The sequence below is a fragment of the Sander vitreus genome, chromosome 15, assembly GCF_031162955.1.
Source record: "Sander vitreus isolate 19-12246 chromosome 15, sanVit1, whole genome shotgun sequence".
Lineage (NCBI taxonomy): Eukaryota > Metazoa > Chordata > Actinopteri > Perciformes > Percidae > Sander > Sander vitreus.
The window spans coordinates 7,814,707-7,835,300 of NC_135869.1; the positions used below are offsets into that span (position 1 = coordinate 7,814,707).

Here is a 20,594-nt window from a genome sequence, read left to right on the forward strand (position 1 = left end):
GCTGCACCACCAAATTAAATTCATGGCTAACAACCACACGCTGGCCCTGCTATTCTCCTAAAGAGATCCGTTAGAACGACGCAGACACCAGCACACTAGTATAAACCTCAGGCCACTTACATAGGCTACAACGTAGATTCTGCGTAGAGCTCCCGCACAACCATAAACCTGCACAATCAACACGTAGAACTAATACATAATAACAAATAATAATAGTGGTATCAATATTTGTATTACTTGTATTAATAATGAGTTGTTTTGTAACTTTAAAACATACATGTATGCATTTATGTCATATTCATGACTAACGGCCACAATGAGGACCACAATGGTATTCCCTAGCATCAAGTTGGACACATTAAGTGTAGTAATACTTCCGGTTTAAACAGAAAATAAAGGTTTTACAGTGTAGTTACACACTGTGGCCACCGGATAGCAGTGTAAACTCTCTCTAATATATTCGGCTCTGAGGATTGTAAGCGCTCCTCATCATCAATGACACATCTGGAATTTGTCATGTTGTTTTACTCAGTATAACCCATGGTATAACCAAAGTTTTCTATTTACACTATAATGTAAAACACTCATAATACATTGATATTACACATATTTGTATATATTGTGTATGTATGTAAACATAACTTTTCCTTTTTATTTTTTTCTTTAGTGCTACTTTTAAATAGTTTGTTCTATTTTATGGTTTTTATTCTATTCTAATTTACATATTTTAAGTATCTGTTACAAACATTTTCTGTATGTGGAGGGGCCACAATTACTTTTTATTGTGCAATCCTGTGTTGTATGATGACAATAATAAATACTTAACATTAAACATCTAGTTTAATTTCTTTGACCACGGCGGTAATGAGGATATTTTTTATTATCACATACATATACATTTACACACATATATTATACAAGATTTTATAGATATTTTTCATTTAAAAAAATCACAAACGTAATAAATACACCCCTATCAAAATAATTTCCAAAAACAGAGGTGTAGTTACGCACTGTGGCCACTGGAGGGCGATGAACACTCGTGATTTTCGTCAAGTCAGACATAATAGCATGCAATACTTCCGGTGAGTACATTCAAAATAAAAAATTAAAATTAGGCAGCCGTATAGATAAGCTCTTTGCCTACATGAATAGCGATGTTACGCTGGTAGCAGACAAAACAGAGGTTCAGTTTTTGGTGTGGTTACGTGATGTTCTTAGTGTTGTAAATCGAGCTAACGATTGCCGATGCCGGCCGGGAAACTGTTTTGAAACGTCTGTGTGCTGCATCAGTTGCAGCCCAGCCATAGATATATATATAACACGTTAGCTCACACTCACAGAAACATCATCATGGCAGCGGAGTGCGAGTGAGTTTGTTGACAGCATGACTTTTCCCTTTTAAACCTCATACACATTTCATGGCACTCATTATATATGATGTACAGCATATATATCCAATGACCGCTAACGTGTTCTGAATAAAACATGATGAAATGTAGCAGGTCTCATGTAGCTAACGTTAACTAGCAACAGTGTGTGAGCTAACACGCTAACGCTAGCTTCATTTGTGTGAACGTTAAACTGTTATAAGACCCCACAGAAAGGCTGCAGTGCAAGTTAAATATGATATTATTTTTCCGCAGTGTGTTCTCTGAAATCGAAGTGCTGCAGTCTATCTATCTGGATGAACTGCTGGTCAACAGGAAAGAAGACGGGTGAGACGACAACGAGCCGAAATTACATAACTTTGCTTTATTAGCTTTGGCTGTTGACAGGACAGTGGATTCATTTAACTAAATACTTTTACTCAAGTACTCTACTGAAGTATAAATTCGAGGTAACGTTACTTGTACTTTTCTTTGCTCTGCTATCTCATAGTTAGTCAGTATCACACCATCCTTCATTGAATCAGATCAGTTTAACAAGGGACAGTGCTCATCAGATCATATATCTGTCAGAACATGACCTGAGTTTTTTGATGGTTCAAAACTAATGAATCTTTTAAATGATAATATCTTTATTATTATTATTATTATTATTAATTATATTGTTTTCTCCAATGTAGTTTTTTTGCACATGAACAAGGAAACAATAAATTCACATATGTTTGAATAGAGTTTGGCACACAGTGTCTGGGCAGAGCACAGGGCCTGTGATGCTGTTTTGTTGCATCAGCCTGCTTGATATCTGATGACACTTCAGCTCTGAGTTTTAAGACTTTACCAGTCTCCTGTAGAATATTGTCTCTGATGTTAAAACTGTGTGTTGTGTCCTCCAGGGGCTGGGAGGTGAGCCTGGTCCTGTACCCGTCCACAGCGGAGGACTCGGTCTCCCAGTTTGTCCGACTCACTCTGACTTTGACCCTTGATCAGCAGGTACGCTCTCCCTTATCGTATCCAGACCCCAATTAGGGTTACAATATCTTAGTCTCTGTGTTGTGGTTTATTGATACACTGCCATGACGCACAGTAATATGTAATGGATTGTAAAGGATAAAGATGGTAAGTTCTAAATCCCATTTATAAAACAAACCAAAAAAGCCACACCGAAACCCACAACATACTGTAGTCCGTCTCTTAATACTGTTTGACTTCCTGTCTGTGGCTCTCAGCTCCAAGCCCATTGGTTCCTACTGAAATGTAAATCTTTAAAAACCTAAATATATTTGGTGCTCTAGTGAGTATTTGTGGCAACAGGACAGTGTGTGTGGGATTGACTCAAAATGAACTAAAGCGTGTGTTTTAATGGTAATAAAGGAACATGTCAGCCAGTGCAACATTGTGGCTCATTGATGTGTTTTATGGCACATAGGAAGAAGATATATCAGGTTGTGTGACACACACACACACACACACACACACACACACACACACACACACACACTACTTGTTAGTAAATACATTCTTTGGTTTTGGTCTTTTCATGGGATTTGTTAACAATGACAAAACACATAGAATACCACCAGACTTAACCTTTTAAAGTTCAGCTCACTACTGATGAAGTAAAGTTTGACTCTCTTTCCTGTTTTGTTTGCTTAGTATCCCTCGTCTTCTCCAGCCATCTCCATTCATCACCCACGGGGGCTTTCTGATGACAAGATCAGCAGGTAACGAAGTGAAGCTGTGGACTGATTTAGACCCACTGATCTGTATCACTACTTCCTGCTCAGGAAATGTTGAATATTGAGTGTAAAGTCCTGTAATCATGTGCAACCCCTTTCTCTTAGTGTCCAAAAGTGTCTTCAGTTGGAGGCTCAGTCGTGTCTGGGTTCACCAGTGTTGTATCAGCTCATTGAGGTCACTATATATAGTGCTTTTTTAAAAATATATTATTTAAGAGAATATATGTTTTCAGTGGATGTTTATCTATTATTTAATACATTATGGTAATGATGTTGATAAAGTTATGTTTCTAATTGTTGTTTTTTTTCTCCCCCAGAAAGCGAAAGAAATCCTGACTGAAAGCAATATTCCTCATGGAAACTGTGTCATTTGCCTCTATGGCTTTAAGGTACGCAGTTTCCCATCAGTGCCATCATCTTCTGTCCCATCAGTCTCCCTTTAACAAAGTGACATAAAATAATCGATTCATTGTCATTTGTTATTATTTTTCAACTTTATTTTAAATTTTCACACCAAATGACATACAACAGAGGCCATGGCAAACGAACCATTGTCAAAACAGCATGTCAATTCTCCTCAATTCCCCTACCCACCCGCAAACCCGCTCCGTTCAGGTCCAAAACAGACGGGGACAGACGACACAGACCCATGCACACTGACAAACACACACCAGTAAGGACATACAACATCCAAGGGATAAAATAAAAAAAGTGGAGCAGTCCAGAAGGAGCTCAGTCCTCCACGTCAGGGGATACACTGAGGGAGTCAACGAGTTCTAGGAAAGGGTTCCATGTCTCTAGGAATGCTGAGATAGAGCCTTTCAGTGAAGATCTGAGCTTCTCAAGCTTCAAGTTGTCGAGCACTTCTTTAATCCAACGGTCGTGTGTAGGGGGGCAGGATAGCCTCCAGTTGAACAAGATCAGTATCCAGACTAGCAGAGATGTAAACGCCAGGGCCCGCCTCAGTGCAACAGGGAGATCAGCGTCAGGGGAAATGCCAAAAATGGCCGACAAAGGGTTAGAGGGGATAATGTGGTCATAGGCTCTGCTCATGGTGTCAAAAATGCTCGTCCAAAAGGTTGTTCATGTAGGGAAAGACCAGAACATATGGGTATGGTTGGCAGAAGACAATTCATTGTAATTTTTAAAGCAAAAATTGTGCTTGTCATTTGTGAGGAATGTCCATTTACTTGTCTTAAGTGATGGTAAATATAATATCTTTGGATTTATTTGGACAGTTTGTCCAACAAAACAGGTAATTTAATGACAATATCTCAAGCTTTAGGAAACTGTGACCAACATATTCTGGCATTTTATCGACCATACAATGAATTGATTAATCAAGGAAATAGTCAGACACAATTATATATAATAATTGTATACATGACACAGCAATAAAAACATAATGCATGTATAAGGTGATGTGTCAGAGTTGTGTTTAAGTTTATTCTGCTCCTCTAAGTGGCCAAAAAAAATAATTTAATGTAGGAGTAAACTGTATGTTGTATGCAGATGTTTCCAGAAATGTTCATACATTTTGCATCTGCTAACCCATTCATGCTAATTTGTGTACTGCATGTCTTCAGGAGGGAGAGACGTTCTCCAAGACGAGCTGCTACCACTACTTCCACTCCCACTGCCTCGGCCGCTACGCCCGCCACTCTGAGAGGGAGCTCCGCCAGAGGGAGAAGGAGTTGGAGGAGGACAAGACCAGGGAGAGAACAGACTATCAGGTCAGATATCTGGTCAAAGAAGGCTTTCTGTGTCTTTCTCTATAAGTTACCGGTATTTAATCACTGACTCTTCTCATAGGAGCTGACTGTGGTGTGTCCGGTGTGTAGAGAGCCTCTAACGTATGATGTGGATCAGCTTCTGTCCTCCCCCGCCCCCCAGCTGCCCGAGGTAACTCCATCTTCTAATGGCACAGTTTCAAAATGTCACCATAAGGTCCACTAGAAACTGTTTCCAAGATCAAGAATAAACATTGAAAGGCTTTGTGTTTTTCACTCAGCTGGACGAAGCAGCGATTGGTTCAAATTTTCAACAGAAGTGGTGTGAACTTCAGAAGCTTTTGGAAAGACAGAGGTCTAAAGGTGGGATCATTGACCCGGAGGTGGAATCGAATCGCTTTTTCATCCATACCAACGAGGTAAGAATGAATCAGACATTATATGGCCACATTTAGACTAAAACCATAGCTGATATCTGTACAATTAAAATTCAAGTTGTCTGCGACTCTTTCTTTTAATTGCGTTGTTGTTGAGATACATGTTGCATGTTGCATGTCTCATCTTTCTGATCTTGTACCTTTTTTTTTTTTTATACCAGGAGCCCCACACATGTTTAGAGTAGATTGTTAAAGCTGGCCCGCATATTATTGTTGGTTTATTATTTTTACAATATTAATTTTTCATCAGTCTTATTTTACATACCTTTCTAGCAAATCAGAGCATAAAAAGTCTTTTCATCTCTGTCATATTACATGTTACTGACTTGGATAGATATCTGATGGAACCTGGACATTTTATTTACTCAGCCATTTTTAAAATTAGTTAAATAAAGAGTGTTAAAAGATTGAAGTTGGCAAAAGGTACGAAATCTTCATAGCGACTTGTCATTCAGAACAAATGGGTTTAAAGTACCAAAAACTCAGGCAGAGTGAGGTGATGGAGAATGGAAATTGCCAAAATCAAAAATAAATAAATGACATTAATAAATCTATATAAATTGATAAATTAATAAGCTAGTAAATGTTCCAAATAGTATTAAAAGTACAAACATTTAAAAATAAATGGGTAAAAATATGTAAATTGAAATACATAATGCAAAAATAAATGTGTAAACTCTGTCCCCATGAAATGTTCCACAAAAACTTGATGTCAACTCCCGCAGACTCCATCTGCTGCTGAAAATGGAAACCTGGATGCAAATGTCTCACCTGGACCCCCAGTACTGTCTGCTCCTAATGTTTCCTCTTACGAAACTGGTGTTAGAACAGAGCAGTTTGTTCCTGGACTGTCCCACTGCAGAGGCGCTCAGGGCCAGAGGCGTCCGAACCAGGCAAGGGGCCCGAGGAGAGGAGGCAGATCCAGACCACAACACTGGAGAGCCGCCCCCATCACACAGCACCTGGATAAGCTGTCTCTGTCCTCCGACTGCACTGAAGGACGAATAAATGCCAAAGCTCAGGGTAACCATGGCCAACAGATGCAAGTAAATGCAGAGTTATGTCAGTCTAAGACAGGCAGGGGTGTCTACTCAGAGCAACAACAGACCCTGGTGTCTCCAGATGACCAGCCAGCGTGCCAGGCAGCCTTGGAAACTGAATGTCTAAAAGATGCTGCAGACTCTGCAGGTGGTCATGGTCACCGTGGAAGGAGAAGGGGTCCTCACAGATCTGTCCCAGACACTGGGGCCCCTGGGCGTTATTACTGGGATGGGCGAGCTTCAAGAAGCAGGGGAGGGTCCAATAACCTGTACAGCAGAGTAGGGGGTCCCCGCCGGGGTAACGGCAGGGGCTTCCAACACAAGGTGGTGGAGAGAGAGAGGGCTAGAGACGAGGTGCTATGACAAAGGGCAACAGGAGGGCCAATGACCAAATGTGTGTGTGCCTCCATTATCAGTTTGTGTAGATTAAAGCCCTGCACCAGAAACATTCAGTGTAGAATCCTTTCCTCCTGTACATTGCCGTTATTCTGGTCTCTGGTATGCACTTTTAAGCACACTGATATTAGATACAGATGGTTGTTGCTTTTTGTTGTGGTGCAATATGACTTAAAAAACTACAAATTAAATGTTCTGTGGATGTCAGTATGTTACAGCATGTCTTTATTTCCTGATTTTATTTTAAAGGTTCATTCCAGTTCAGTTACACCAACTTGCAGCTTTAAAATATTTCTTTGTTTACAATGATGCTGTAATTTGAAGCAACTGAAATTTAGCAGGAAATGTTTTGTTGGCCAGAGTGGTCCTATGGTACGTAGATGGGGCCAGTTTATATCTCTATTTCAGATATATTGTACTGACTCTGCTACATTTTTCAAATGCTATAGTTACTGGTGACTTTGTAGATTACATTTTTAAAAAACTGAGCTTTTAAAATACACTGCATTGTTATACAGTAAATCAAACCACCCAACACTAAATAAAATGGCTAAATCAGATCAGCCTTTGCCAGCTGTAAAATAAAAATGTGGCTTGCATGTTAATTTATTATTAATAATAGTACTGTTTTATTTGAACAATTGTAAAGGATTATATTTTAAGATAAACGTATTAATCCTTTCTTTATTGAATAAAGTGTCTACTTATCTAATAATATATTATTATTTTACACTGTGGTATTGCTACCAGTACTGGTAAAGGATCTTAATCATTTTTCCTAGCTAATGGGGCCAAAAGAGACCAGCCCTTGGTCTACAGTCTGTGGGGCTAAAATGGTCAAACCCCACAGCCCAGTAAGAATTAGATTCTTACTTTGAAGAGGATCATCTCCCCCAAGTATTGAAGGCTAGAACACTAAATGAATGATTTTCTAACTGATTTTCTATCCATATTGTTGTAACCAACTGCTCTGAGGCCCTAGACCATCAGGGGGGTTAGAAGGATGTTGGGGTAAAATATAGTTTTAAATATTTATGTCCGTTTATATCTTAACCCCTAAAAGGAATTTAAATCCTCTTCAGTACAAGACGGTCAACGTCATCACTTTATTATAATTAAGCTAAATAAGTCTTAAAACAACATGGTGGGTCTTATGGGAGATGTAGAAGCTGGCGCAGGAAGAGAGGCGGAGCATCTTTAGTGAAACCTGAACCTAGCTACGTCCCACAGACGCCATCTTGCCAGTCAGTTGTTTAGTGGAGACCAGCCCCTCTAAAAAAACTGCGCAGGTTCGCAGAGGCGTGTTGTTGTTTTCAAAACGACTGAGGTTATGACTGGCGGGACTGAGTTTCACAAAAGCTACAATAATAGCAAGGACTCTGATCCTAGCATGGATGTGGACATGGACTCTAGTCATATGGAAAGTGAGCGGGGTGAATTGGACAGTAACGTTAGTATTCAGGCTGCTTGCTCTTCCAACGGCAGTGGCGGGGAAGAGGACGATGCGGAGGCCATTGACCGTGTGAGAGAAGCCGGGGGCTCTAGTATTCATCACACCCCGGATAGAGGCGGAGTGTTCTGCAGCGGAAGGGAGCAGGAGGTCTCGGTCGAAATTGGAGAGACGTATTTATGTCAAAGAGCCGACAAGACATGGCGTGAGTGATGCCTCTGTATTGCCTGTTTCACTCCGATTTCAGTTAGCTAGCTAACGTTAGTAGGTTAACGTTAGCTAGCTAGTTGCGCAGACTCCCCTGTTGTGTTTTGGGAGAAATCTACATTAAACTCTTAACATTTAGTGCAAGGTCTTATTGATGCCCTTGAAAACGTGGTTGTAAGACGTAATTCAACGATTTTTACAAAAGGCTCAGCTGGGCTTTCTGGACAATTCGGCATGGATCATATAACCATAACAGCATGCGAACCAATTCTAAAAGTTGATATTTCACTCGCGCAAGTAGGCTAACGTTACGGTCTGGATGATTATTAGATTGCCGAATTGGATACAGGCTCAACACATACCAGGTCACGTTTTATCAGGCAAAATAATAAGTATGCTACCTCCTTTGCTAATAAGCAAGGAGGTATTCAAGTCGCATATATCTGAATGGTGATATGTCCTATATAGAACATATAGCTAAAGCTTGCATTTTTACCTAACAGAAATTACTTTGTTGGACAAAAGTCTCATTAACTAATGGAACTTGCTCTCTTTTCAGATACAGCAGAGGTTATTCAGTCCCGATTGAATGAACAGGAGGGCAGAGAGGAGTTCTATGTTCACTATGTAGGATGTGAGTACATCACTAGTTCTTGATATGCTGATAATTGCAATGAATATAAACATTTACATCGATATCATCAAAGTTGATTTAGATTGCTCCACCCTCAATTTGCTTGCTATTGATTTATTTCTTGCCCATATGGTCTCTAGCCCCTCACCTACTGCTTTACAATGATTCCTCATCTTTTTTTTGACATGCAGTTAACAGACGCCTAGATGAGTGGGTGGGTAAAGCCCGCCTAGCACTCACCAAGACGGTGAAGGATGCAGTGAGGAAGAGCACAGAGATCGGAAGCGTCGGTGATTTGGGTGAACAGCCTGAAAGGAAGATCACTCGCAACCAGAAGCGCAAACATGATGAGATCAACCATGTACAGAAGGTAGAGACATTGGCAGTTACATAGATATTTCACACGGTTTGTGGGGACACTCTTGTGTTTTAAATGGTTGACGTTTATCTAATGGAGTTTTCCTTTACAGACATATGCAGAGATGGACCCAACAACAGCTGCCCTGGAGAAGGAGCATGAGGCGGTAAGGTGGAGTGTCTGTGTGTCTATTAGTTTCTCTTATTAAAAATTGCAAAAGTATAGAGCTAACATAACTACATTATTCTGCTGCTCTTTACACTCAGTTCACTCCTGCTGTGCCTTTTACCTTATTTGGTTAAACTGGCTTATGTTTTTAACTTCTTAAAATGTGTTACTATCTTTGTGTGATGAAGATCATTTCCCTCATTGTACCACCTCGCTTGTCTGTCCCTTAGATCACGAAAGTGAAATATGTGGATAAGATCCAGATAGGAAACTTTGAGATTGATGCCTGGTACTTCTCGCCGTTTCCAGAGGACTACGGCAAGCAGCCCAAGCTGTGGATCTGCGAGTACTGCCTTAAATACATGAAGTACGAGAAGACCTTCAGGCATCATCTGGTCAGTGCAGCTTTCCCTTCAGTTTAGGATGTAGGCATATTACTATCTTTGTTTGAGTCTAATAATGGAGACATGACTTGTGAAATGAAATGTCTTTTAAAAGTAACAGAGTCCTCATGAATGTCCTGAATTTTTACTCACATTTATTTTGGAAGTTAACTGTGGCCTTTCTTTGTGCCTCACATCTTTTACACATGTGAAACCCAAATCATATAAAGTTTATTACCAAAGTGAACATTAAGCCGTAATTTATGTTCATACATCCTGTGCAACCTGAACACAAGAAGTGACCTTTTTTATTTTAATAAATTATATAAATTGGAAGCATAGTATTGCTGGAATTACAAAGCATATAAAATTGTTAAATGTAAAGATAAGAAAGAAAGAAAATAGAATTAGATTTTTGTCTCCTCAGTCCCACTGTCAGTGGAAGCAACCTCCAGGCAAAGAAATCTACAGAAGGAGCAACATATCAGTGTATGAAGTGGATGGGCGGGACCACAAGGTGAGCACACCTGGAAAGTCTATTCCACACCTGAAGGAGTAAGCTGTTTAATGCTAAATAATATGGATTCATCGGCTTCTGGTATCTGTGTCCCAGTCTATGTTTCTAGTGGAAATAAAACCAGATGCCATTTGAGTTTAAGAAAATCAGTTAATTATGTAAGACTTTTTTTTTTTTTTTTGTGTGATGTTGTGATTCATTGTTGGTCTTTGTTTGCAGATCTACTGTCAAAATCTTTGTCTACTAGCAAAACTATTTCTCGACCACAAGACGCTTTATTTTGACGTGGAGCCCTTTATCTTCTATATCCTCACTGAAGTCAACAAACAGGGAGCGCACATTGTCGGCTACTTCTCCAAAGTAAGACCTGTTTCTAGTGTTTTTCACTCAAGTCGATTGAAATATACTTTCCTAATTTAAATTTGGATACATTTCTGTTAGATTTCTCTTTAAAGGTAAACACAGACAGTTGTGTTCAACATGTATTCTTGAGGCCTGAGTAACATGCTACATGCATTACCTTCCTCATAAAACATTTTGTAAAGTAAATAAATACATTTAAACTGGCATTTTTTACATCCATGTATTTCTTCATTCAATCACCTAGTGTAGTAATGGTCAAAAACTCCACAGGCACCTTCATTCCCTTTGCATGATTGCAAGTTTGTTGAGGCTGTAGTATTATCACTAAATCTTGGAATCTCAATGTTTTGAATTCAGCAGAATCACACAGTAGGTGTAGAGAACCTCAAACTGGAATCATTAACATCTTAACTTTTGCCTTTTTTGTTTTTCAGGAGAAAGAGTCTCCAGATGGCAATAACGTGGCATGTATTCTTACGCTGCCGCCATACCAACGCAGAGGCTACGGAAAGTTCCTCATAGCTTTTAGTAAGTGAGAGACCATGACGGTAGCTGTAATGTGTATGTATCAGCACTACAACTAATGATTACTTTTCACTAATGATTAAATATTGTTAGGTTTTTCTATTTCTTAAGTCTGTTAGTATAGGTTAGCTTATACACTGGCCAGAATGATAAATAATCATGACAGTTTACCAAAACCTACAATTTAATCTTTTGTTTAATGACAGCAGCCAAAAAAACAATGAGACAAAGAAAAACAAGTCATTTTAGTTAAATCAGTTTGTCATTTTTAAAGGTCCAATATGTAATACTTACAGCTAGTGTTTAAAATAGTTACTGCAGTCCAAATATAAAATACTGGGGAGAGAGTCGTCTCCCTCGCCCCCTCCTCCATAGACTCGGAAGTTCACTGAGGTTGCCAGGTTGAGAACACAGCATCAATGTTGCTAGACGCTAGTCTTATTAAGTTATTTAGATGCTGGCTATGTTGGCAGTCATAAAAGCCCATGCTCATGCGGAGCTCTGTACCCGACTGACAACCACCCTATCTTGGCTTAAAATTATAACAACAACCGCTAAAACATCACCTCGCCGTCCTCTCTACCTGACTGATAGCCACATTTTTATGGCTTAAAATTACGGCGACAGCCCCTAAAAACACCACTACCTCGCCGTCCTCTCTACCCAACTGACAGTCACGCTTAAAATTATGGAAACAACTGCTAAAAACTGCGCAAACTCACGGCCCCCTCTACCGATTTACAGCCACCCTTTCTTGGATTAAAATAACTCCCCGTTTATCGGCTACGGCCGCTGAACAGGCTACACGTTGTAACCAGCCGTGGCCCGCTTGCCTGCTCCTCTGGTAATGTTAGCAGTTAATGCGTGACCATTCGGGATCACTTCACTGGCTGTGTCTCAATTGTTTTGCGAGTAACTAACTCGAGTAATGTTATTCTATAAAATTCAATGTGAGTACAGGAATGTTGAAATGACTGAAAATGCCCGTCCCAAGTAGCGGTGATAAGTTAGCCTTAAGCTGTTCAGGAGAAAATTAACCAAGTCTGGGTCTTTTTGGGCTCTAAGCTGTCTCCATCTTTCAAATACCTCTCGAATATTTACCCGAGGTTTGTAACGTCTCTGGTCATGCAACTGTTAAAAACATGCCAATGTTTTTTAGGTTGGGTAGAACCTATCTCCATCGTTGTTTGTTTGCTGCCTCCATGGCTGAACTACAACTGTAGCGTGCTGGGTTTGCATTTTTACAGGTATATCTGGCAACCTGGATGGGCTGTCAGAATGGGCAGTTGATACCAACGCACAGGCCAAAACACAGACAGACAGACAGACATTCCATCACGGAATGGAAATTTCAAAGGAGAAAAATACTGGCTTTAGCATTGTTGTCAGAAAAGATAGTATTTCAGCTTAGCATGTTACCTTAATATCTGATGACATATTGTGGTCATTTTTTGATTTAATACAGTAAATATATTACATATATTACATACACATCAGTTGCGAATGAAGTGCTAATCTAGTGTTAGAGGTGTAAGTAGTTTTATCACGATACATTATTATATTGATTCTTTGGAAAACGATACAATATTTACTGATATCACAGGTCTGCCATGCCTGCGACCGAGACGATACATAAAGCCATTTAACACAATCGGTTACATTTATATATATTTACAAAAGCAACAAAAATATGATTTGACAATTTCATTTCTTAGCTCTTCCATACATTTAAATTAAATACAAACTACTCACTTTAATATAAAGAAAAAATATAAAGTTGGAATTTCAAAATAAAGGCACATCTTAAAGATGGCTATCTATGGCTATTTTCACTTTGTCTCAATAATCTTGGATCATTGAGGATCAATTCGATATATCGATAGATTAGTGTCGTTCTGATTCTTGTCATCTTCATAATCAACCGACAGCAGTAATATCAAGGTTAATGTATTTGTCATTTTACAACACTGGGTTTCTCTTTTTAAAAAAAGTCGAAGCCCCTAGCGCTATACACACACATATATACAAGTATTTAAATTAGAATCAAATAATATGAAATAAACTATATGCACCGATACATTTTTACACACAAAATATGCATACATATGTGCACTTACCGAGGTCTCAGGTTGGTTTCATTTCGGCTTTCCACTCTAAACTTCAGTTGGAATGCAGTTCAAACTTAGCAGTTACCCTATTTCATAGAGTCAATCCTCTGTCTAAAAAGAGTCCAGACGGACTCCATATTAAATTCAAGAACATCCACTCACATTTCTGTACAGTCATTTTAGCAAAACAATGATAGAATGTGTATTTGAATGTTGCAGATACAGAAACACACAAATGAATTAACATTTTAACAACAGATCCTCTGCTGTGTGTGTGTGTGTGTGTGTGTGTGTAGGTTATGAGCTGTCAAAGCTGGAGAGTGCAGTCGGCTCTCCAGAGAAGCCTCTGTCTGATCTGGGGAAGCTGAGCTACAGAAGTTACTGGTCCTGGGTCCTGCTGGAGATCCTGAGGGACTTTAGAGGAACGCTGTCAATCAAAGACCTCAGGTAGAGACACACAAATACACACGATACGGTGACAAGGTAGCCATCAGCAATCTTCTTATGTTTATAGCTCTGATTTTGATGCTCATATTTCAGACCCTCCTCCCTCTCTTTCTCCTCAGCCAGATGACCAGCATCACGCAGAGTGACATCATTAGCACGCTGCAGTCACTCAATATGGTGAAGTACTGGAAAGGTCAGCACGTTATCTGTGTGACACCCAAACTGGTTGAGGAGCACCTGAAGAGCGCCCAGTACAAGAAACCACCAATTACAGGTTAGTCCAGACATTTGATATGTTTTGTTCCCTTATTTCTAACCTTGTAACTTAAACATCAAAACCCAAATGTAAACTTATTTAGGAGTTAGAATCAGAAAAGGTTATGTGATCATAGTGTTACAAATATCAAAGTATGAGACAATGTCTCTCTTTTTTTTTTTTTGGATGGACAGACACCACATTAAAAAAAGCATAATCACTGAGGCTTTTGCACTATGGTTGGCTCTCAATGCTCTTTGTTATAGCAAAATGCTGCATCCACACAATGTCACAGTATCTCGACTACAATGACTCTGAGGCTGACATGAAATGTGCTATACAAATAATGCCTTGCCTTGGTGTGATACAACAATGGAAGTTTCTGTAGGTTTTCTTCTTTTGCCTAACTTGTGCCATGTGTTGTCTCTTTCACAGTGGACACTATGTGTTTGAAGTGGGCGCCCCCCAAAAATAAACAAGCTAAGTTGTCCAAGAAGTGAGAGGCGGAGCCAGTGATGCCACATCTGTCAGTCAAGTCCACCTGTTTTTATATCATCTGTAAAGTTTCCCCTGTTCCCAACTGGCAAAAAGCTACTGTTCTCAATGTATATAGTCATTAGTAGCCTTTGTCTGTATTTTCTTAAAATATCTATACAAAAAATCCCAGTCTCCTGATTCCTTCTTTCATGAGTAATAACTGGCTCTAAAAGTGCAACAAATCTTTTTCATTTATTTCTTTAGGCTACAGAAACGTTTAAATCTTGAGTTTTTAAGTAAATAGCTTGCCATCAGGTCTTTGAAATATAGATAGAATCATAATTGGCCTTGGCCAAATAAGTGTGAACACCTACAGGGAGTTTGGCTCTGGCTTTTTGTTGCTCTCAAAGTACATACACAGAAATAGACATACACAGACATAGATGGATAGATACCATATTTTTACCTATATGAAGAGTTAGAGGTCTGTTCAGAGTTAAGATTGAAACGTAATCATGTTTCTTTAATCATTTTATTCTTTTAACACATTAAATTGTCGAAGGCTACTTGTTGACATCTGTAGAGTTTAACAACCAACGAACTACATATCTGTCCCAGCAGACATTTTGGATTCAGGTGTAACTACTAAAGGCTGCGATATGTTCAGTTGTTTAAGTCCCAACGCTCTGACACGGCATGCTGGTTGGTTGGCGGGTAAACCTAAACGGAACGGGGCCATATTGATGAGATTGCCTACACCTGGCCCTTTTGCAGTAATTCAAAATGTCTGCTGTGATGAAGGTGTGTTACACAAGTGAGGAATGAAAAGAGGATATTTATTTTTAGCTGGTATTTCAGAGAAGAAAATAATTGAGCTGGTGAACAACATATAATCCGGGATACTGCGCCTGCATAGTTTGATTTATGTGAAGTTCAGCTACAGGTGAGTTACACAGAATCGGTAGCATTAGTACCGTATATATATATTAGCTGTAGCTTTGGGCAGCTTGTTGGTACATTTTCGGTAAGTGTTGAAATGAGTTTTTTTGTGGGTCTGTCTCTAAAATTTAAAGAAATTAATAATTCAAGTCCACAGCTTGGTCTTGGTTTGCAATGGATGGGGAAAAAATGAATACGTTCATAAAACTTAAAACGGCAGATAAATAAAAGTAATAATGTTAGTAGGAAGAACACTGTTTAATTTTAGTTTAGGTCCCAAACAAAATACAACTACCCGGCAATAAACTACTTTTAACACAGACGTAGTGCTATTAACTGTCAGTCTATGGTCTGATGTAACTTGAATCAAACACAAGGGGGCAGCAGCGCTCCGAGTCTGACCACTGATCAGTTATATTTTGAGAGCAGCAAATGTATCTTTAGAAGGCCCCATCTTAGAATAACATGCATCCGTTTAATACTAAGATGTATGATATGTATAGTATGATTTTTGTTTTTTATAGGAGTCTTAACTGATGGTGTACTTTATTCCCATAATAGAGGGTAAACTTAGCTGAAAACCTGCTGTTTGCAGTGCAGGTAAATATACTAGATTTTGAGTTTGGCATGTATTGATTTAGTTTTTTTGAACACTTTGACATCAATCTGTTAAACTTGTAAAAGCAAATATGTACGGAAGCAGGATATTTTACGTTTGAACAATATTAAAGATGACCATATCAAACCATATTTACACTAACAGTGTATGTGATGTGCTGTGCTGTAGAGGCCTTAACAGTGAATCTCCTCATATTTGTATCCATATAGGAAAACCGAGGGCAGGAGGACCAAACGGGTGAGTCAGAAACTATATGAAATATATATTAGGCCGATTAAGTTATATCTAGATCTATTAATGTATTTCCTTGTGGGAATGGCCTACAGTGATATAAATATTAGTCCTGTAATATTAATGAAGAAATACTTTTATATAATTCTTGAAGTAGCAAAACTCTCTACCCCTCCCAAAATATTTTTACCATTCATACAGCCATATTCATAATTATTAATAATAAGTAAACTTACTAAATAAGTAAGTTATTAATACATTGTTAACAAAAGGAAAAAGTGAAAAGATAAAATATTCATGCAACAATTCAAATGAAATTCAAAATTCTGACAAATACAAATAATTAGAAGATTCTAGAGACGCATATTGGTGTATAGTGCTAAAATCCTGGCTACCTTACCCCTTATGTAATTCTAATAAGATCTTTGTTAATTATTATTCTCATGACTAACACTATACATGTAGGCTACACTACAGTTCTATTGTAAGACCCTTGTTACCCAAAAGCATCAAAGAACATAAACATCAGTTCACTACAGGACGTGTTTTGTCGAGTTTAGCACAAATGCAAGTCTTAGTCAGAGTCACAGTGAACTCTGCTGCCGCACAGATATTAATAATTAGCTGCGTGTCATCGATCAGCGTGTCATCGATCAGCTGTATTGATGATTCCATCACTACTGGCTGTGCAGATATAAAGTGTTCAATAAGGAAGGATTAGGATAAGGAATATAACTTTTAAATGACTTCTTGCATACATGCATTTTGGGCATTTTACAGTTCTTCCGTTACAAGCCAAATAGCAGAAAATTCCCCAAAAAAGGTGGGTGTTAAATTAAGATTTTTAGTAGCAGGGAAGACATGAGTAGAGAAATACTTAAAGGCTGCTGATATTCTATATTTTTGTTATTGTCATCAAATCCCAAAAAAGACCAAGCCCAATAGTGTGTTTAACAGTGCGTCTTTCAATACTTTCCGACTGTATACTGAAGATGTAAATCTTAGAAACAACATAGAAATAGTGCATCTGTCTGGGACTTTTTCCCTGCAGCTTATGAATCCACACTCTAGTATTTCTAGCAGCAGGACAGTGTATGTAAATAAACTACTGTGTGTGTTCACAGTAATGAGGGAACATGTCACACTTGTTCCCTCAGAGAGAGAGAGAGAGAGAGAGAGAGAGAGAGAGAGATATGCAGCAAAGGGCTGCAGGTTGGAGTCGAACCCCGCTGCATTGAGGAGTAAACCTCTATATATGGGCGCCCGCTCTACCAACTGAGCTATCCGGGCGCCCTTATTGATGGTTTTAACAACAATGGAGATCAATGGAACACAGAAAGACGATATATCAGGCTTTGATACAGACACAATACTCGTTTAGTAGATACATTCACTGTTGGTTTTGGTTTGGTCTTTACAGTTTTTGATGACAATGGGGAAAATGATGTAATTTCACCAGAAATATCGCTAACCAAAAGGACTGAATGTAGGTTCATGCTGCTCCCAGAAAACTGACAGTGTTGAAGTGCTCTCTACTTATATAAAGTAAGAGAATCTCTCCTCAGCTCCACCCAGTTTCTGCCCTCCTTTGCTTGAATTTTGATTGTCTGGCTCAATGATCGCAGCAACTAAAAGAGAGACTTCGAAATGTCCCCTTCAAAACCATTTGATGATTTTCCAAACATCCCAGCCATATTATTATATAACTATAATGATCTGAACTGGTCTATAATAGGTTTTCTTACAACTTTCTAGCTGCTTGCAGGTGGTAAATTGTGGAAAAAGTATTCAAAAGTAGCAATGCAATGATGTACAAATACTCAATATATGAATAAAAGTTCTGGATTCTCCAAATTCTTACCAAAGTTAAAAAAAAAAAAAAAAAAAAGAATATACATAAAAAGTATAAAGTAAAAGTACTTGTTAGGCAGAATGTTATACTATTACAAATTACATTATTATTACTGATACCTTAAAGCGTAAGAAGAAATCTACTGCTGTAGCCGGCTGAGGTGGAACTCATTTGAACTACTTTGTAAAGTGTACAGTTTTTTTTAATTGCACCACATTTTGCTTTAAACTGTTTTGAATTGAATATTGTATATGCTTTATATGTGGAATCTGCAAAGTAACAAGTACATCCAGCTGTCAAATTATTGTAGGGAAGTAAAGTACAAGAAAAGGAGCAAAGTCAAAGTTTAAAGAAGTTAAAGTAGTCATTTCACAATTTCCTCAGCAACTCAACATTTATATAAAAAAAATATTTTATTGGGGGCCCCTGAACCCCTCTGACTCCTTAGCATCATCTGTCCATACAAGAGTGTGAAATAAACTGCACAGGCACAAAATAAAGGGAGATTGTACTTCAAAACCGCTATGATCATTTATAAGGCATTCACAACATTTTTAACATTTGAGACAGTTTTTGATGCTTTCAGAGAGGGTTTCCTAAAACAGGAGTACAGCTAAGGCACAGCACTACTCCCAGAGAGAGAGAAAGTGATAAAGAAGAGCAAGAAAATAAAACAAACACGCAGTAAGACAGAAATGGCACAAAAAATAGGTTGGGTTAAAAGGAACAGCAGTGTGTGAGGCAAAAATAAAGTGGAAATTTTAAAAACAAGCCTCACAGCTGGGATTTTCCTCCAGAATCTGAAAACTTTATCAACATCTTACCATCAAAATCTCTAAAAAACAGTCACGACTTCTGTGGCACCGTCATCACTGCATCCAAAGAGCTGACATATTTCCATGTCATTAACTTAAATATACATCGTCTGAGTGTTTTACAAAATACTTATTTTGATCGACTCGTCATATGGAAAATACATACTGGACATAAAGTAGCTCTTAATATTCAAATCAACATGAGCAGAAACAGGAAATAAAATTAGTTTTTTACAATAACGTATTTTTTTACTTTTTGACTTTCTTTGAGACTGACATTATGCCAAAATGACTGCTGACATGTAAAAATATTGAAAAAATGACCTTATTTATAAATTAAGTCATAAAAGCTGTGGGCGGCCAAAGCTGTAAAAAAAAAAAAAAAAAAAATGTAACTATGATAAAAGCGATTCTGACTGGCAACTATTGGTCAAAAAATCTAAGAATTAGTGTGAAATGTAATGTCGCAAGCGGATAACCTACTAAATTTAAATGGTAAAGTTTTGGACCTGGTCAGGGTTTTAAACTGTTTGATTTCAGCACAACAAGACTTGATTTCCCTTTTTGTTTGATTTACAGCAAAGAAACCAAAATAGGTTTGGATCTACCTGAATACATAAATCAAATTCTGCAATAAAGATGTTCATAAATACAGTACATCATAGTATTTTGTTAATAACTATTCATGGCTCACTTATGTTTTTGAACCGTAGGTTTAGCAATTTAAATTTTTTTGCGCCAATATTCCCAGACATTTTTGTACCTAATAAATGCCCTTACAGTATTGTGACCGCGGTTTAACTTTTACATAATAACTTTAGGGTGTCTACAACAAGTACTTTTTCCGGTGACCAGTCTAGTTCTGAAATCAAACAGATAAAACATAAGCTGACCTGTACCTCTTGTGTTCTGTTCAATCCCAAATCTAGTGGCAGTAAATTACTGATGCTCTCTGCAAGCTTTGGTCCTGTGCTGTATTGTTTGTACAGTTTAATAGCTCTTTCAACCTAAACATCTGGTAACATTTCAAATAAGTTATATATAATAGTTACAATCTTTTATAAAATAAATATGACGCACTGTTCACTGTCCGTGCTTTAAGTGCTAACTGTCCCAGAACAACGGTTCATTCTGAGCTTCCCCCTCAGGCTTCGAACCCCCCACTGCTCTCCAATTTTGGTCCCAGTAACATTGGCATATGGCAACTACACACACTGGAATAATTTATAAAAACAATGTTAAATATTAGTTTTTATAGTAATGCACAATATGACTAACTGAAGATGGGTTGCACCAGCAAAGATTAGGAATTGTAATTTGACATTACCTTGCACCATTTTGATTTTAAAATTACCATAAGATAAATTGATTATGTTCAACACTATTACATTCTGGAAATATGAGCAGCATTTGTGTAGGGTTAAGTTAAAAAGTAATATTGACATTTTGAGTGGTATTTATTTGCTTTCATGCTGCAAGTTGGATCAAATTACTAAAACTGTCTCATATGTGCATGAT

At 38.2% G+C, this 20,594-nt stretch overlaps 2 protein-coding genes across 4 annotated transcripts; both read left to right on the top strand.

The window, feature by feature from the left end:
• The first annotated feature begins 1,113 nt into the window (after positions 1-1,113).
• On the top strand, positions 1,114-6,934 carry rnf25 (ring finger protein 25). 2 transcript variants are annotated; one of them, XM_078270125.1, is made up of 10 exons: positions 1,114-1,370; positions 1,647-1,718; positions 2,282-2,378; positions 3,042-3,109; positions 3,230-3,299; positions 3,442-3,513; positions 4,711-4,857; positions 4,937-5,026; positions 5,136-5,273; positions 6,017-6,934. In XM_078270125.1, exons 1-10 carry the CDS (start codon positions 1,354-1,356, stop codon positions 6,692-6,694), a joined length of 1,449 nt encoding a protein of 482 aa, XP_078126251.1. In that variant the 5' UTR covers positions 1,114-1,353; the 3' UTR covers positions 6,695-6,934. The 2 variants fall into 2 exon arrangements, with proteins under 2 accessions (XP_078126251.1, XP_078126252.1); XM_078270126.1 differs by lacking the exon at positions 6,017-6,934 and adding an exon at positions 5,453-6,010.
• Positions 6,935-7,954: 1,020 nt separating this feature from the next.
• kat8 (K(lysine) acetyltransferase 8) lies at positions 7,955-14,804 on the top strand. Of its 2 annotated transcripts, XM_078269902.1 has the most exons (11): positions 7,956-8,382; positions 8,944-9,018; positions 9,210-9,388; positions 9,489-9,542; positions 9,775-9,939; positions 10,355-10,444; positions 10,664-10,804; positions 11,242-11,335; positions 13,737-13,887; positions 14,007-14,161; positions 14,579-14,804. In XM_078269902.1, exons 1-11 carry the CDS (start codon positions 8,058-8,060, stop codon positions 14,641-14,643), a joined length of 1,494 nt encoding a protein of 497 aa, XP_078126028.1. In that variant the 5' UTR covers positions 7,956-8,057; the 3' UTR covers positions 14,644-14,804. The 2 variants fall into 2 exon arrangements, with proteins under 2 accessions (XP_078126029.1, XP_078126028.1); XM_078269903.1 differs by lacking the exon at positions 14,579-14,804 and having other exon boundaries at positions 7,955-8,382; positions 13,981-14,100.
• Positions 14,805-20,594: the final 5,790 nt, after the last annotated feature.

What these genes read in the sequence shown, in the direction of transcription:
- rnf25 (XM_078270125.1), top strand. An exon ending in TCTGATGACAAGATCAGCAG is followed by an intron (nt 3,110 to 3,229) that starts GTAACGAAGTGA and finishes CCTTTCTCTTAG; the next exon opens with TGTCCAAAAGTGTCTTCAGT. An exon ending in TGTTGTATCAGCTCATTGAG is followed by an intron (nt 3,300 to 3,441) that starts GTCACTATATAT and finishes TTTCTCCCCCAG; the next exon opens with AAAGCGAAAGAAATCCTGAC.
- kat8 (XM_078269902.1), top strand. Translation starts at nt 8,058, where the DNA reads ATGACTGGCGGGACTGAGTTTCACAAAAGCTACAATAATAGCAAGGAC. An exon ending in AGATCAACCATGTACAGAAG is followed by an intron (nt 9,389 to 9,488) that starts GTAGAGACATTG and finishes TTTCCTTTACAG; the next exon opens with ACATATGCAGAGATGGACCC. An exon ending in TGGATGGGCGGGACCACAAG is followed by an intron (nt 10,445 to 10,663) that starts GTGAGCACACCT and finishes CTTTGTTTGCAG; the next exon opens with ATCTACTGTCAAAATCTTTG.